Source organism: Brachyistius frenatus, unplaced genomic scaffold (assembly GCF_029030835.1).
Source record: "Brachyistius frenatus isolate BFR_SWC_R1_liver_20210118 unplaced genomic scaffold, ASM2903083v1 Contig_300, whole genome shotgun sequence".
Classification (NCBI taxonomy): domain Eukaryota; kingdom Metazoa; phylum Chordata; class Actinopteri; family Embiotocidae; genus Brachyistius; species Brachyistius frenatus.
The window spans coordinates 308,674-323,082 of record NW_027210899.1 but is presented as its reverse complement, the minus strand read 5'-3'; the positions used below and the strand labels follow the sequence as shown (position 1 = coordinate 323,082).

General features: G+C 41.1%; 1 protein-coding gene across 2 annotated transcripts in view; it reads right to left on the bottom strand.

Annotated features, from left to right (window-relative positions):
• Positions 1-14,409, bottom strand: part of neb (nebulin) — a 57,341-nt gene that overhangs the window by 23,471 nt on the left and 19,461 nt on the right. For both annotated transcript variants that reach the window (XM_069722681.1, XM_069722682.1), the window contains exons 46-83: positions 14,097-14,408; positions 13,775-13,978; positions 12,928-13,032; positions 12,695-12,802; positions 12,196-12,507; positions 11,595-11,798; positions 11,327-11,431; positions 9,239-9,346; positions 8,830-9,141; positions 8,508-8,711; positions 8,266-8,370; positions 8,068-8,175; positions 7,659-7,970; positions 7,337-7,540; positions 6,961-7,065; positions 6,519-6,626; positions 6,107-6,418; positions 5,806-6,009; positions 5,598-5,702; positions 5,406-5,513; positions 5,009-5,320; positions 4,701-4,904; positions 4,385-4,489; positions 4,070-4,177; positions 3,627-3,938; positions 3,129-3,332; positions 2,914-3,018; positions 2,682-2,789; positions 2,292-2,603; positions 2,082-2,186; positions 1,840-1,941; positions 1,624-1,725; positions 1,378-1,485; positions 966-1,277; positions 761-865; positions 542-646; positions 342-446; positions 117-224 (exon numbers count right to left, since the gene is read on the bottom strand). In XM_069722681.1, coding sequence (XP_069578782.1) covers positions 117-224; positions 342-446; positions 542-646; positions 761-865; positions 966-1,277; positions 1,378-1,485; positions 1,624-1,725; positions 1,840-1,941; positions 2,082-2,186; positions 2,292-2,603; positions 2,682-2,789; positions 2,914-3,018; positions 3,129-3,332; positions 3,627-3,938; positions 4,070-4,177; positions 4,385-4,489; positions 4,701-4,904; positions 5,009-5,320; positions 5,406-5,513; positions 5,598-5,702; positions 5,806-6,009; positions 6,107-6,418; positions 6,519-6,626; positions 6,961-7,065; positions 7,337-7,540; positions 7,659-7,970; positions 8,068-8,175; positions 8,266-8,370; positions 8,508-8,711; positions 8,830-9,141; positions 9,239-9,346; positions 11,327-11,431; positions 11,595-11,798; positions 12,196-12,507; positions 12,695-12,802; positions 12,928-13,032; positions 13,775-13,978; positions 14,097-14,408 — 6,567 coding nt within the window. The remainder of the gene's footprint in view (positions 1-116; positions 225-341; positions 447-541; positions 647-760; positions 866-965; positions 1,278-1,377; positions 1,486-1,623; positions 1,726-1,839; positions 1,942-2,081; positions 2,187-2,291; positions 2,604-2,681; positions 2,790-2,913; positions 3,019-3,128; positions 3,333-3,626; positions 3,939-4,069; positions 4,178-4,384; positions 4,490-4,700; positions 4,905-5,008; positions 5,321-5,405; positions 5,514-5,597; positions 5,703-5,805; positions 6,010-6,106; positions 6,419-6,518; positions 6,627-6,960; positions 7,066-7,336; positions 7,541-7,658; positions 7,971-8,067; positions 8,176-8,265; positions 8,371-8,507; positions 8,712-8,829; positions 9,142-9,238; positions 9,347-11,326; positions 11,432-11,594; positions 11,799-12,195; positions 12,508-12,694; positions 12,803-12,927; positions 13,033-13,774; positions 13,979-14,096; position 14,409) is intronic.

Below are 14,409 nucleotides of genomic sequence, written 5' to 3'. Positions count from 1 at the left end.
TAGGATCCAAAACAATAAAAGATTCAGTTTTCTTTACATACAGTCAGAGGAAAACATTACCATGGTCTTTTGCTTTAGCAGCCCTCATAACTATAAAGCAATCTTAAGATACTCACATCACTAGCAATGTCCCTGCCCTTCTTGCCGGAGACCAGTGGGATGTATTCCTGGTTCAGCTGGTAGCCAGTAGCCTTTGACTCGTCCCATTGCAATTTGTATAATTTCTGAAATTAAACAAAGTAGGCACAAAGGTTAAGAAAAGGCTGATATAACATGTGTTGTACAAACAACAAATATTAGAAATGAAAAGATGAATTAATCAGCTCATAATTTAACTTTACCTCACTGATGTTCTTGGACACCTCCCTGCTGTGGGCCAGCTGAGGAGTATCCTCTGAACCAATGTAATGACCCTTCTCTGCATTGAAAGTCTCTTTGTACTTCAGCTATAGAAGAAAACAGAACAACAAGATTTACATTTCATTATTACTTATTAATATGCTTTTGTACATCAGCCATTTAAATGTGAGGTTTTACATACATCACTGAGGTTGTCAGCATTCGTCTTTGCCAAGAGGATCTCAGGGCGGTCCACAATCAGTGTGAATTTTCCAAAGCAGTCTTTGGCATTTTTCTTGTAAAGCCTCTGTAAATGAAATAATATATTATAGTATTAAGGTAAGATACAAAACGGGCAACAGTGATAACAGAGGAAGAACAGCAAAATCCAAATCCTGAATGTAATACAGGAAAAACATACCTCGTTGAGAATCTCCTGGGCCTTCCTGACCTTCACGTGGTCAACAGATTCTGCAGCCACCCAGCCGCAGCCACGAATCCATTCCATATCAGCCTTGTAAATGAACTGCGCACAGATACCAAGATGCATGTTAGAAAATGAAGACAGAACCTTCTATGAATTTATTGCATGAATGTGATAAATTAGTTCCAATTTTTGTGCTCACATTGCTTTGCAGATCGTAAGCTTTGCGGGCCTGGATGACGTCGCTCTGATCTGGCAGGCAGGTCCAGTTGTGCAGGCGGGTTCTGTAGCGGTCGTCATTGACTTGTATCTGGCACTTCTTGGCCAGTTCAAACTGCAGCATGTCCACTGGCAGGTTGAACTTGGTCTTGGAGTTGTTGAAGTCCTTCTTGTACAGAGCGTCACTGGCGATCTTGGCTGAGTTCAGAGCCAGCATGAGCAGAGGGTCGTCCTGGACACAGTGGGCACCGATGTGGTGACCCACCTGCTTGCGATATGACTCCAAGTACTTGTGCTAAAGGACAGACATAAATCATTAGAGCCACACTGACGATTTCTCAGTTAAATTAACAGAACAGTGAAATAAACAGATGCGATTTTTACCCATTACTCACCTGACTCTGCACTTTAGATGTATGGATGCACTGCTTGATTGGCACAGCATCTCCAGGCATGAAGTACCCTGTGGCTTTGATTTTGTCCCATGCTTTGGTGTACAGTTTCTAAAAGAGATTGCCACATTTATCATATGTTTCTCATGATGTGTCAGTTATCCAGCTAATAATAAGATGGGGAAAGATTGGTATAAGGTATATTGTTGAAATATGAATCAAATTCCTCCCATTAGAAGCACATCTTACCGGGTGAACGTTCTTAGCCACCTCTCTGGCTGTGGCCAGAGATGGAGTGTCCGACAGTGTGTAATTGGTCTTCTCCTTTTGCCAGGCCTCACGATATTTGGCCTAGAGCAGAATGGGACATAAAAAATTCAGCTACCAAAAAAAAACCTAAAATCTGACACTGAATCTCTAAAGAAAAAACTTAAAACAGCATCTGAATAGGAGAGTCATCCTCACCTCATTGAGGACTTCAGCAGCATTCTTGGCACAGATCAAATCAACTCTGTCAATTGGAACAATGAACTTCTGATTATCCAACTTGACACGGTAGCCTTTGTTCTGTGGAACAACAAGAGAGATGTGTAAGAAAAGTGATTCATAGTTTACTAAATATAAACCCCCCCCCCCCAAAAAAAAACCAACCCTCATAAGATGTGACATTTTTAAGTGTGTGTCTCAACATGAGGTGTTAAACTTACTTCAGACACGATCGCCTGTGCATTCTTCACCTTCATAACCTCCACAGACTCATGTGGGAACCATCCACATCCACGTATCCACTCCATATCAGCTTTGTACACGGCCTGAGGGAACAAAGAAGGCACATTTGTTCATGTTTTTCCAAGGCGTGTAAACGTACGTAAGTGTATGTGAATTAATACTATCCATGTGCACCCCTATGAACCTACATCACTCTGGAGGTCGTAAGCCTTTCTGGCCTGCACCACATCAGTGGAGTCTGGCAGACAGGTCCACTGATGCAGATGAGTTCTGTAGTTGAAGTCATTGACTTGTTTCTGGCATTTCTTGGCCAGCTCAAGATTGAGCATGTCCACTGGCAGGTGGAACTTGGTCTTGGACTTGTTGAAGTCCTTCTTGTACAGAACATCACTGGCGATCTTGCCTGAATTCAGAGCCAGCACGATCAGAGGGTCGTCCTGGACACTGAGGGCTCCGATGTGATGACCGACCTGCCTACGGTATCCTGTCTTATACTTGAACTAAAGGAGAGGATAAAAAAGGTGAATGAAAATTCAGCAAGTAGATAATTTATTGACGCGAGAATGTTTTTTTCTTACATCACTAATGATATCTCTGGAGGCTTTAGCCTTAAGCACAGAGATAGCATCCTCCTTGATATGGAAGCCTTTGGCCTTCTGGTCATCCCATGACTTTGTGTACAGTTTCTGCATGGAACAAGAAACATGACTTAAACATTTTTATTTTAACTGAATGTGATATTTATCAACATTTAACATATTTATACTATGTGAATACTGTGGTACTATTTTTTTAATATTACAGACTTACATTGCTGATATTGATTGCATTGGCCTTGGACAGTTCAAAACCAGGGGCGTTAGGTGGCAGATGAAAGTTGAGCTTCTCTCGATCCCAGACTTCCCTGTATTTCCACTGTCACAAAGAAGAAAACAGCATGATTAACTTCAGATATTTGTACAAAATATTCATTGATAAGTTTGAAATTCACTTGCTGCATTTAAAAAAAAGATGCTATTACTCACATCACTGATGTTGTGTGCATTTTGCTTGGACAATACAATAGCTGGGAGGTCAACAGCGCTGGTGAACTTGACAGTGCTTGGTGGCTGGCGGTAGAGGCGGTCGTTGATAATAGTCTGGGCATGGCGAGCTTTGACGACATCCACAGAGTCCTGAGGTGACCAGCCGCATCCTCTCAACCACTCCATATCAGCTTTGTACACGGCCTAAAAAACAAATATCAGCTTTAACCCCACTAAATACAGTTATATTTAAGTCGTTTTTACATATTTTTTTCTGACTGCAGGTTGTCTCAAAATGGAATTAGGTACTTCCATTAAATTGATCAGACACAGATCTAGGTTTATGTCTGAATACATGTGAACCTCTAACAGCATTAAATAGTCAAGAAAACAGTTTTATTATGGTTTTGGTGCTTGGTGTATGATTAGTGTATCAATAAGCACAAGAAAAGAACAAACAACACACTCCAAAAAGCCCTCCCTTACTTATGTACTTACATCACTCTGCAAGTCGTAGACTTTTCTGGCCTGAACCACATCGTTGGAGTCTGGCAGGCACGTCCACTGGTGTAAGTGAGTCCTGTAGTTGAAGTCGTTGACTTGTATCTGACACTTCTTGGCCAGTTCAATTGTCAGCATGTCCACTGGCAGGTGGAACTTGGTCTTGTTCTTGTTGAAGTCCTTCTTATAAATGTTGTCACTGGAGATCTTGGCTGCATGAGCGGCCAACAAACACAACGGGTCATCGTTAACGCTGAGGGCGCCGATGTGATGGCCGCACTGCTTACGGAAACCAGCTTTGTATTTGTACTGAAAATTGGAGTAGAAATATTTCGATCAGTTTCGTGCCATGATGATAAAAAATTGTCGTGGGAATGCAGCTTGTAAAATCAAAAGAGAAGGAAATATGATAATTTTTTAAAGAAAGGATACAAACTTACATCACTGACGATGTCTCTGGAGGCCCTGGCTGATAGAACAGAAATTGCATCCTTGGGAAGGTAGTAGCCCTTATTAATGGTGTCCATAAAACCTTCCTTGTAATATTTCTGGGGAAACAAGAATGAGGCTGTTAGGGTGTTATATACACTAAGTGATTTTTATCATAATACAAAATACAGTAATTGTGAAGAAGACAATTACCTTCATACTAGACTACAGTAATGTATTACGATGTATTAAACAAGTTAACAATTCCTGATAAGATAATAATGTACAGATTTGTTATACAGCAACGTGAAGAGACACTACATTACCAGACTGGTGTTGAGTTTATTCTGCTTTGCCAGGATGATCTCTGGGGTATCAGGCATTACGTGAATGTCGGTCTTGTCCTTCTCCCAGGCAGCAATGTATGCTTTCTGTAAACAGGAACATATAATCAAATATTAATTATAATTATAAATACATAATTTATGAAAAGGGACTTCATATAAGTCACAAAGCATTATTGTAAAACAAACAAAAAGTTATTTTTTTGGAGTCACACTTTTTAGTGAGGAATTTGGTATCATTTTTCTTAGAGTCCTTCCACCCACTGAGACAACTGTAAATAAGATCTGCCATCTGTACCTTGTTCATGACCTCGGCATTGGCCTGAGCGAGGGCATATGGCATGTCACTAGTCTTGACAGTGAACTTGAAGTTGGTGGGAGGCTGACGGTACTTCCTCTCGCTCAGAATCTCTCCTGCTTTCTTGGCTTTCTCCACATCGATCGACCCGATGGGCACCCATCCCATTCCCCTGATCCATTCCATGTCAGCTTGGTACACAGCCTACCAGGAGGAGCAAAGGGGAGTCACACATAATTTTTCTTTTTAAGAAACAACTATGAAAACAGTGTTTAGCAAATCTAGTATGAGAAGGTTTTAATATTTACATCACTCTGCAGGTCGTAAGCCTTTCTGGCCTGCACCACATCGGTGGAGTCTGGCAGACAGGTCCAGTTGTGCAGATGAGTTCTGTAGTTGAAGTCATTGACTTGTTTCTGGCATTTCTTGGCCAGCTCAAGATTGAGCATGTCCACTGGCAGGTGAAACTTGGTCTTGGACTTGTTGAAGTCCTTCTTGTACAGAAAATCACTGGCGATCTTGCCTGAGTTCAGAGCCAGCACGATCAGAGGGTCGTCCTGGACACTGAGGGCTCCGATGTGATGACCGACCTGCCTACGGTAACCCGTCTTGTACTTGTACTGTGCAGAGAGAAAGAGTGAAGTATTAAATACAAGCACATGTCAAAAACAAGAGACAGAAAGCCTTTAATTATATGTTACATACATCACTGATGATATTTCTTCCATGTTTGGCAGCAACAACAGCGACAGCGTCGCTCTTGAGGTCGTAGCCCTTTCTGAAGATCTCCTCAACAGCTTCCCTGTACAGTTTCTGAGAAAAGAAATGTCAATTGATTAATTATAATATGAAATAGGAATGTATAAACTAGATTTGACCAAAACAGACCAAACATACCCTGCTGATGTTGGCAGCATTAGCTTTGGCAAGCACCAGCTCAGGCAGGTCAGGGGTCACATGAGTCTTAATCTTTTCAGCCTCCCAAGCAGCAATGTAGTTTTTCTGTGTTGGGAAACAGAAAAAGAAAAAAACACAATTTGTACTCACCAGGAAAAGATTGAATAAATGAACTGGAAAACAAAAAGACAAATATGATATTCTTTACCTTATTGATAATTTCAGCATTTGCTTTGGCTAGGACCATGGGCATGGCATTCATGTCAGACTTATATTTCAGTGTTTCTGGTCTCTGCTTGTAGAGACGATCGCTGAGAATTTTTCCAGCATGTTTGGCCTTCAACACATCCAGTGAACCGATGGGGATCCATCCGACGCCTACAATCTCCTCCAAGTCAGCTTTGTATACAGCCTAGTGGGAAAAAAAACCTAATTAATGTAACATAAAAAAAACAACACAAGAACAGTCAGATGGACCAAGACATTGAATATGTCAGAGAAGGGCTCACATCGCTCTGGAGATCGTAGGCTTTCCTGGCCTGGCGGACGTCGTTGGAGTCCGGCAGGCAGGTCCAGTTGTGCAGGCGGGTGATGTAGTTGGCGTGGTTGACCTGAATCTGGCATTTCTTGGCCAGCTCAATATTGAGCATGTCCACTGGCAGGTGGAACTTCGTCTTGGACTTGTTGAAGTCCTTCTTGTACAGAGCATCACTGGCGATCTTGGCTGAGTTCAGAGCCAGCATGATCAGAGGGTCGTCCTGCACGCAGCGAGCGCCGATGTGGTGGCCGACCTGCTTACGGTATCCTGTCTTGTACTTGTACTGATTAAATCAGAAGAAAATGGTTTGTTTGAACAACTAGAACACATTATATCAGTGTGAATCCTTTACACAGAAACATGGTACAGTATGCATCACTCACGTCACTGATGATGTCCCTGCCGGCCTTTGCAGACTTGACCGAGATTGCATCCACAGGAAGGAAATAGCCTTTTTTGATGGTGGCTTCAAATCCTTCTCTGTATTGTTTCTGCAAAATAAGACATATATAAATACTTTTGACGGCTTTAACAAACAAGAGTCCTGCAAGTGGAATCTAATTACATGTTGTAAAGGCTAATTATAGGCTGGTAGGGTTTGCGATAGGGCTTCAATCAAGGGACCTCATTCATAGAAATCCACTGTAAAAATCTCATCTGGCTGGTACTTCAAGTGTGTGTAATCTGAATGAGGCTTGAGGTGGTTCATATGTGAACACGACTGCCAAAGAGAGGTTTCTGAATTCTGTGCAAATGACTGTAAATGGTTAAAACATTGAAACATTAAAATATCTTCTGATCATGTGTAGAAGGAAGTACACTAACCCTACTCATGTTGATCGCATTTTGTTGAGAGAGGATGATCTCAGGAGTGTCAGCTTTAATGTGCAGCTTAGTCTTGTCGTTCTCCCATGCCTCGATGTAGAGACGCTGAAACAAAACAAAAATAATCACAGTGTTAATTGATGCTATTGACTCAAGACGCAACCAGAGTGAAATCTTTGTCTTCACATTCTCCCAGTTTTCACAATATGCTTTCTGCAGACGTGGACAAAATGAGAGAGGTTATTTAAATTATAAACCACAGAGTAATGCATTTTTATAAGAGAATAATTTTCTATTATTCCAGTACAAGTAGTCGAACAAAATGATTTTGTGTCATTTACGGCTAACAGCACATTGAGGATGGATGATTTCATACCTGGTTCATAACCTGAGCATTGGCCTTAGCCAGCACCATGGGCATGTCTTCAGTAGTGATTTTGAACTTGTAGTTGCTCGGGTGCTTACGATACAGATTGTCACTCAGGATCTCACCGGCTTTCTTCGCCTTCTCAACATCCAGTGAACCTATAGGCACCCATCCAATACCCTGCAGCGTCTTCAGCTCCTCCTTGTAAACAGCCTGGGGAAAAAGGAAAAAGGTTTAGGGTGTTGAAATAGTGTATCTTCCCAAATTTTTTAAATATAGATTAATTAAAAGGAAAACGTTCCACAGTTTAAACGCAAGGATTCAGACTTACATCACTCTGGAGGTCGTATGCATGTCTGGCCTGGCGGACGTCGTTGGAGTCCGGCAGGCAGGTCCAGTTGTGCAGGCGGGTGATGTAGTTGGCGTGGTTGACCTGAATTTGGTTCTTCTTGGCCAGCTCAAAGGCCATCATGTCCACTGGCAGGTTGAACTTGGTCTTGGACTTGTTGAAGTCCTTCTTGTACAGAAAATCACTGGCGATCTTGGCTGAGTTCAGAGCCAGCATGAGCAGAGGGTCGTCCTGGACGCTGCGAGCTCCGATGTGGTGACCCACCTGCTTACGGTATCCTGTCTTGTACTTGTACTGAGGAAAAAAAGTTAAGTCAATAAAGTTTCATATTTACAGGTTAAGTGATAAACTTAGAGTTACTGTTTATAATCGGTGAAATCCAGCAGCTTACATCACTGGCAATGTCCCTGGTAGCCCTGGCTGCGATGATGGAAATAGCATCGTTGCGCAGATCGTAGCCCTTCTTCTTGGCATCTTCATTTGCCTGTTTGTACTTTTTCTGTAAACAAACACAGATATGAGGTATATAAACTGATCATTGAAGGAAATACATACATTTGTACACTGTGGCTGGTTATTATTCACATACCAAGCTGTAGTTGACATTGTTTGCTTTGGCTAGAAGAACATCCATTGCATCAGGCATGACATGGATCTTTGTCTTATCCTTCTCCCAGACTTCAATGTATGCTTTCTGCAGTCACAGAAACAAACAAAATGAGAATGTATTTACATTTTGAACTATGCCAGTATTAATTCTTTATCAAAAATTCCTTTCATACCATATTTGTATACAGTCGATAAGAGTTCTTTGAATGTGATTTTTCATACCTGGTTCATAACCTGAGCATTGGCCTTAGCCAGCACCATGGGCATGTCTTCAGTAGTGATTTTGAACTTGTAGTTGCTCGGGTGCTTACGATACAGATTGTCACTCAGGATCTCACCGGCTTTCTTCGCCTTCTCAACATCCAGTGAACCTATAGGCACCCATCCAATACCCTGCAGCGTCTTCAGCTCCTCCTTGTAAACAGCCTGGGGAAAAAAGAAAAAGGTTTAGGGTGTTGAAATAGTGTATCTTCCCAAATTTTTTAAATATAGATTAATTAAAAGGAAAACATTCCACAGTTTAAACGCAAGGATTCAGACTTACATCACTCTGGAGGTCGTATGCATGTCTGGCCTGGCGGACGTCATTGGAGTCCGGCAGGCAGGTCCAGTTGTGCAGGCGGGTGATGTAGTTGGCGTGGTTGACCTGAATTTGGTTCTTCTTGGCCAGCTCAAAGGCCATCATGTCCACTGGCAGGTTGAACTTGGTCTTGGACTTGTTGAAGTCCTTCTTGTACAGAAAATCACTGGCGATCTTGGCTGAGTTCAGAGCCAGCATGAGCAGAGGGTCGTCCTGGACGCTGCGAGCTCCGATGTGGTGCCCCACCTGCTTACGGTATCCTGTCTTGTACTTGTACTGAGGAAAAAAAGTTAAGTCAATAAAGTTTCATATTTACAGGTTAAGTGATAAACTTAGAGTTACTGTTTATAATCGGTGAAATCCAGCAGCTTACATCACTGGCAATGTCCCTGGTAGCCCTGGCTGCGATGATGGAAATAGCATCGTTGCGCAGATCGTAGCCCTTCTTCTTGGCATCTTCATTTGCCTGTTTGTACTTTTTCTGAAAGTGATCACAAACATCCCGTAGGTGTTAAATATACAAACTTTTCTATCTCAAGTGTGAAGGGGTGAAGTTCGTACTTATTTAACTTGAGGTCAGATATTATCATAATATACCATTAAAGTCAGTTTTCTGCACTGATGATTAAAGGCTAACTGTCCGAAAAAGTAAGTTTTTCAGGTTTTTGTGTTATACATGAAGAGTTTGTTGGATGTAGTGCAACACAGTTCATTTCACTGAACATTTAGTTGACTGTCTTATACAACCCTGTTTACAAAAGCATTGGGACGCTGTGTAGATGTAAATAAAGACGCAATGCAAATATTTGCAAATCATATAAACCAATATTTAATTGCAAATAGAAAAGAGACAACATATCAAATGTTGAAAATGAGAAATTATTTTGTTTTATAGAAAATATGTTCTTATTTTGAATTTGATGCCAGCAACACATCTCAAAAAAGTTGGGACAGGGGTATGTTTACAACTGTTTTCCATCACTTCTTTTTACAACACTCTGTAAATGTTTGGTAACTGAAGAGTCCAGTTTCTGGAGTTTTGCAAGTGAAATGTCCCATTCTTGCCTGATATATGATTTCAGCTGCTCAACGGTTCAGGGTCTGCCTTTGTTGTATTTTTCTTTTCATGATGCACCAAATCTTTGAAATGGGTGACTGGTCTGGACTGCAGGGAGGCCAGTTTTGGTGTTGCTGTGGCCAGTTGCTCTTTATGCAGAACGCAGTTTGACATTGTTTTGCTGAAATAAGCAAGACCTTCCCTGAAAGACACTGCCTGGATGGCGGCATATGTTGCTCCAAAACCTGTGTAGCATTCATGCACCCTTCCCAAATGTGCAGCTACCGATGCCATGTGCACTAATGCACCCACATACCATCATGGATGCTGGTTTTTGAACTGCGCACTGATAACCATCTGGATGATCCCTCTCCTCTTTAGCCCAGAGGATGCAGCATCCATGATTTCCAAAAAGAATTACAAATTTTGATTTGTCAGACTTCAGGACAGTTTTCCACTTCACCTCAGTCCATCTTAAATGAGCTCGGGCCCAGAGAAGGCGATGGTTTTCTGGATCATGTTTATATCTGGTTTCTTCTTTGCATGGTAGAGTTTAACCAGCATTTGTGGTTGCAGCAATGAACTGTGTTCACAGACAATGTTTTTCAGAAGTGTTCCTGAGCCCATGCAGTGGTTTTCACGACAGAATTGTGTCTGTTTTTAATGCAGTGCTGCCTGAGGGCCTGAAGATCACAGCCATCTAATAATGGTTTTCTTCCCTGTCCCTTGCATACCGAGATTTCTCTGGATTCTCTGAATCTTTTTAATGATACTATGTACCATAAATGATGAAATCCACAAATTCTTTGTAATTTTACCCTGAGGAACATGATTTTGTTCCTCAACGTGGTGATTCTAGTGGTGAACCCCTCCACATCTTCTCTGCTAAAACGCTATTTCTCTCTGGAATGCTGTTTTTATACTGAGTCATGTTACTGACCTGTTAACAATTAACCAAATTAGTTGAGATGTTCCATCAGGTTTTTCTTTTAACGTTACACAACTTTTTCAGTCTTTTGTTGCCTCTGTTCTAACTTTTTTGAGACGTGTTTCTGGCATCATATTCAAAATGAGCATATATTTTCAATAAAACATTACAAGTTTTCCATTTCAACATTTAAAATGTTGCCTTTGATCTATTTCAAATTAAGTATGGGTTTATATGATTTGCAAATCATCGCATTCTGTTTTGATTTACATTTCATACAGTGTCCAAACATTTTTGGAAATGGGGTTGTACATAATTTCATATGCATCATTCACCTTGATAGAATTGTACTGTATTATAAAACATCTTTAGAAATGTGGCAATATTGATGTTAACCATGTGACCAGACCCTTGTTAAAATTAATTCATATACAAAAGCTGATTAGGCGTTATGAATAGTATAATTCTTTACTTACCACACTGAAGTTGACATTGTTTGCTTTGGCTAGGAGTATGTCCATTGCATCAGGCATGATATGGATCTTTGTCTTCACATTCTCCCAGTTTTCACAATATGCTTTCTGCAGACGTGGACAAAATGAGAGAGGTTATTTAAATTATAAACCACAGAGTAATGCATTTTTATAAGAGAAGAATTTTCTATTATTCCAGTATAAGTAGTCGAACAAAGTTATTTTGTGTCATTTACGGCTAACAGCACATTGAGGATGGATGATTTCATACCTGGTTCATAACCTGAGCATTGGCCTTAGCCAGCACCATGGGCATGTCTTCAGTAGTGATTTTGAACTTGTAGTTGCTCGGGTGCTTACGATACAGATTGTCACTCAGGATCTCACCGGCTTTCTTCGCCTTCTCAACATCCAGTGAACCTATAGGCACCCATCCAATACCCTGCAGCGTCTTCAGCTCCTCCTTGTAAACAGCCTGAGAAAACAACAAAATGATTATTTTTGATTTTTGTTTTTGTACACTTTATTAATCCCTGAGGGGAAATTTCTTCGCTACAGCAGGGGGGCTTCTCAGGGGGGAGCTGCTGCAGCAGGCTGCCACTGGCGCGGCGCCAGGTAACCTGACCTGAGGTGCATGTTTTTGGATGATGGGAGGAAGCCGGAGAACCCGGAGAGAACCCACGCAAGCACAGAGAGAACATGCAAACTCCGCACAGAAAGGCCCAGGACCGGATTCGAACCCAGAACCTTTTTTGCTGTGAGGTGACAGTGCTAACCACTGCACCACCGTAAGTTGTCTCATAAATAAAACAATATACATTCATTGACATGATAACTTCCAACAATATAAATTTAAAAAGAATTATACTCACGTCACTCTGGAGGTCGTATGCATGTCTGGCCTGGCGGACGTCGTTGGAGTCCGGCAGGCAGGTCCAGTTGTGCAGGCGGGTGATATAGTTGGCGTGGTTGACCTGAATTTGGTTCTTCTTGGCCAGCTCAAAGGCCATCATGTCCACTGGCAGGTTGAACTTGGTCTTGGACTTGTTGAAGTCCTTCTTGTACAGAAAATCACTGGCGATCTTGGCTGAGTTCAGAGCCAGCATGAGCAGAGGGTCGTCCTGGACGCTGCGAGCTCCGATGTGGTGACCCACCTGCTTACGGTATCCTGTCTTGTACTTGTACTTCAAACGAAGAACAAAACATCTCATCAATATATTAAGGGTATAGTAAAGCATTAATATCAAGCACAACATTGTTTTTAAACTTTGCTGAAGATCAGTTCTGGGAAACATTAAAAATGTAATCATGGATCTTTAACATTCTCAGAGGAAATATTATTTGCAAAAAGTGTAAATTAAATTATTTTACGTCGCTGGCAATATCCCTCCAAGCCTTTGCAGCAATAATGGAAATGGCATCGTTACGTAGGTCATATCCCTTCTTTTTGGCCTCTTCATTTGCTTGCTTGTACATTTTCTGCATAGAGGAGAAAATACAAAAAGGAAGTTAAAGCATCTTCTAAAAAATATATTATGAAGTATGTTGTTTCAAAGGCTGTGGCAACAACTTCACTTGTAAAAGGGTGTTTGAGAAAGACTCACCACACTGTAGTTGGGTTTGTTTGCTTTGGCCAGCTGAATGTCCATGGCATCAGGCATGATATGGATGGTAGTCTTGTCCTTCTCCCAAGCTTGAATGTAAGCATGCTGTAAAAGTTAAATAAAAAAAATAAAAAAACATTTAAAAAGTTGCATTGGCACGTATTCATGATTAAATTAATGCTGATCTCTCAGAAATATTTCTGCTGACTAGATGACAACTGCTGCATTTAATCAATTAAACTGAATCTAGTTACACAGAGACATGTCTGGACAGTCAGCTGGAACTTTCCCTCAGTTTCATACACATTCAGGTTGAGCTCAGGCAGTTACAGTATATCAAATGGATTAAAACTTTACTGTATAAAAAGTTTAAAATAGCAGCTATCACAACTAGGCCTCATTCAGATGTCCTTTCTTTAAGTAGAAGCACAACACAAAGTTGTTCTTTATCACCATTATTGTTTGCACTGATCATTGAACCTTTCAGTTCAAGTGTAAGAGCTACACAAATATTTAAGTATAAACATCAGATAAAGTAAACATGTGCTATATGACTATGCAGATGATGTGATTATATTCTTCAGTGCTTGTTCTTTCAATATATTAGGAACCATTTTCATGGTGAAACTAATATTATTACACTCATATATTCAATAAGGTTAAATCAAATGTTATGAACTGATCGACTGATGTTATGATATGTTTATTTTAAGAGTTGTTTTGTTATCTGCCTCATTATGTTTTTTAAGAACTGAACAAAATGATCATAAACACGTGTTGTAAAAATACAAATGATAAATAAGAAGATCTATGAAATATTAGATAGACATAATTGATAAAGTCATACCTGGTTCATAACCTGGGCATTGGCCTTAGCCAGCACCATGGGCATGTCTTCAGTAGTGATTTTGAACTTGTAATTGCTCGGGTGCTTACGATACAGATTGTCACTCAGTATCTCTCCGGCTTTCTTCGCCTTCTCAACATCCAGTGAACCTATAGGCACCCATCCAATACCCTGCAGCGTCTTCAGCTCCTCCTTGTAAACAGCCTGGGGAAAAAAGAAAAAGGTTTAGGGTGTTGAAATAGTGTATCTTCCCAAATTTTTTAAATATAGATTAATTCAAAGGAAAACATTCCACAGTGTAAACGCAAGGATTCAGACTTACATCACTCTGGAGGTCGTATGCATGTCTGGCCTGGCGGACGTCGTTGGAGTCCGGCAGGCAGGTCCAGTTGTGCAGGCGGGTGATGTAGTTGGCGTGGTTGACCTGAATTTGGTTCTTCTTGGCCAGCTCGAAGGCCATCATGTCCACTGGCAGGTTGAACTTGGTCTTGGACTTGTTGAAGTCCTTCTTGTACAGAAAATCACTGGCGATCTTGGCTGAGTTCAGAGCCAGCATGAGCAGAGGGTCGTCCTGGATGCTGCGAGCTCCTATGTGGTGACCCACCTGCTTACGGTATCCTGTCTTGTACTTGTAC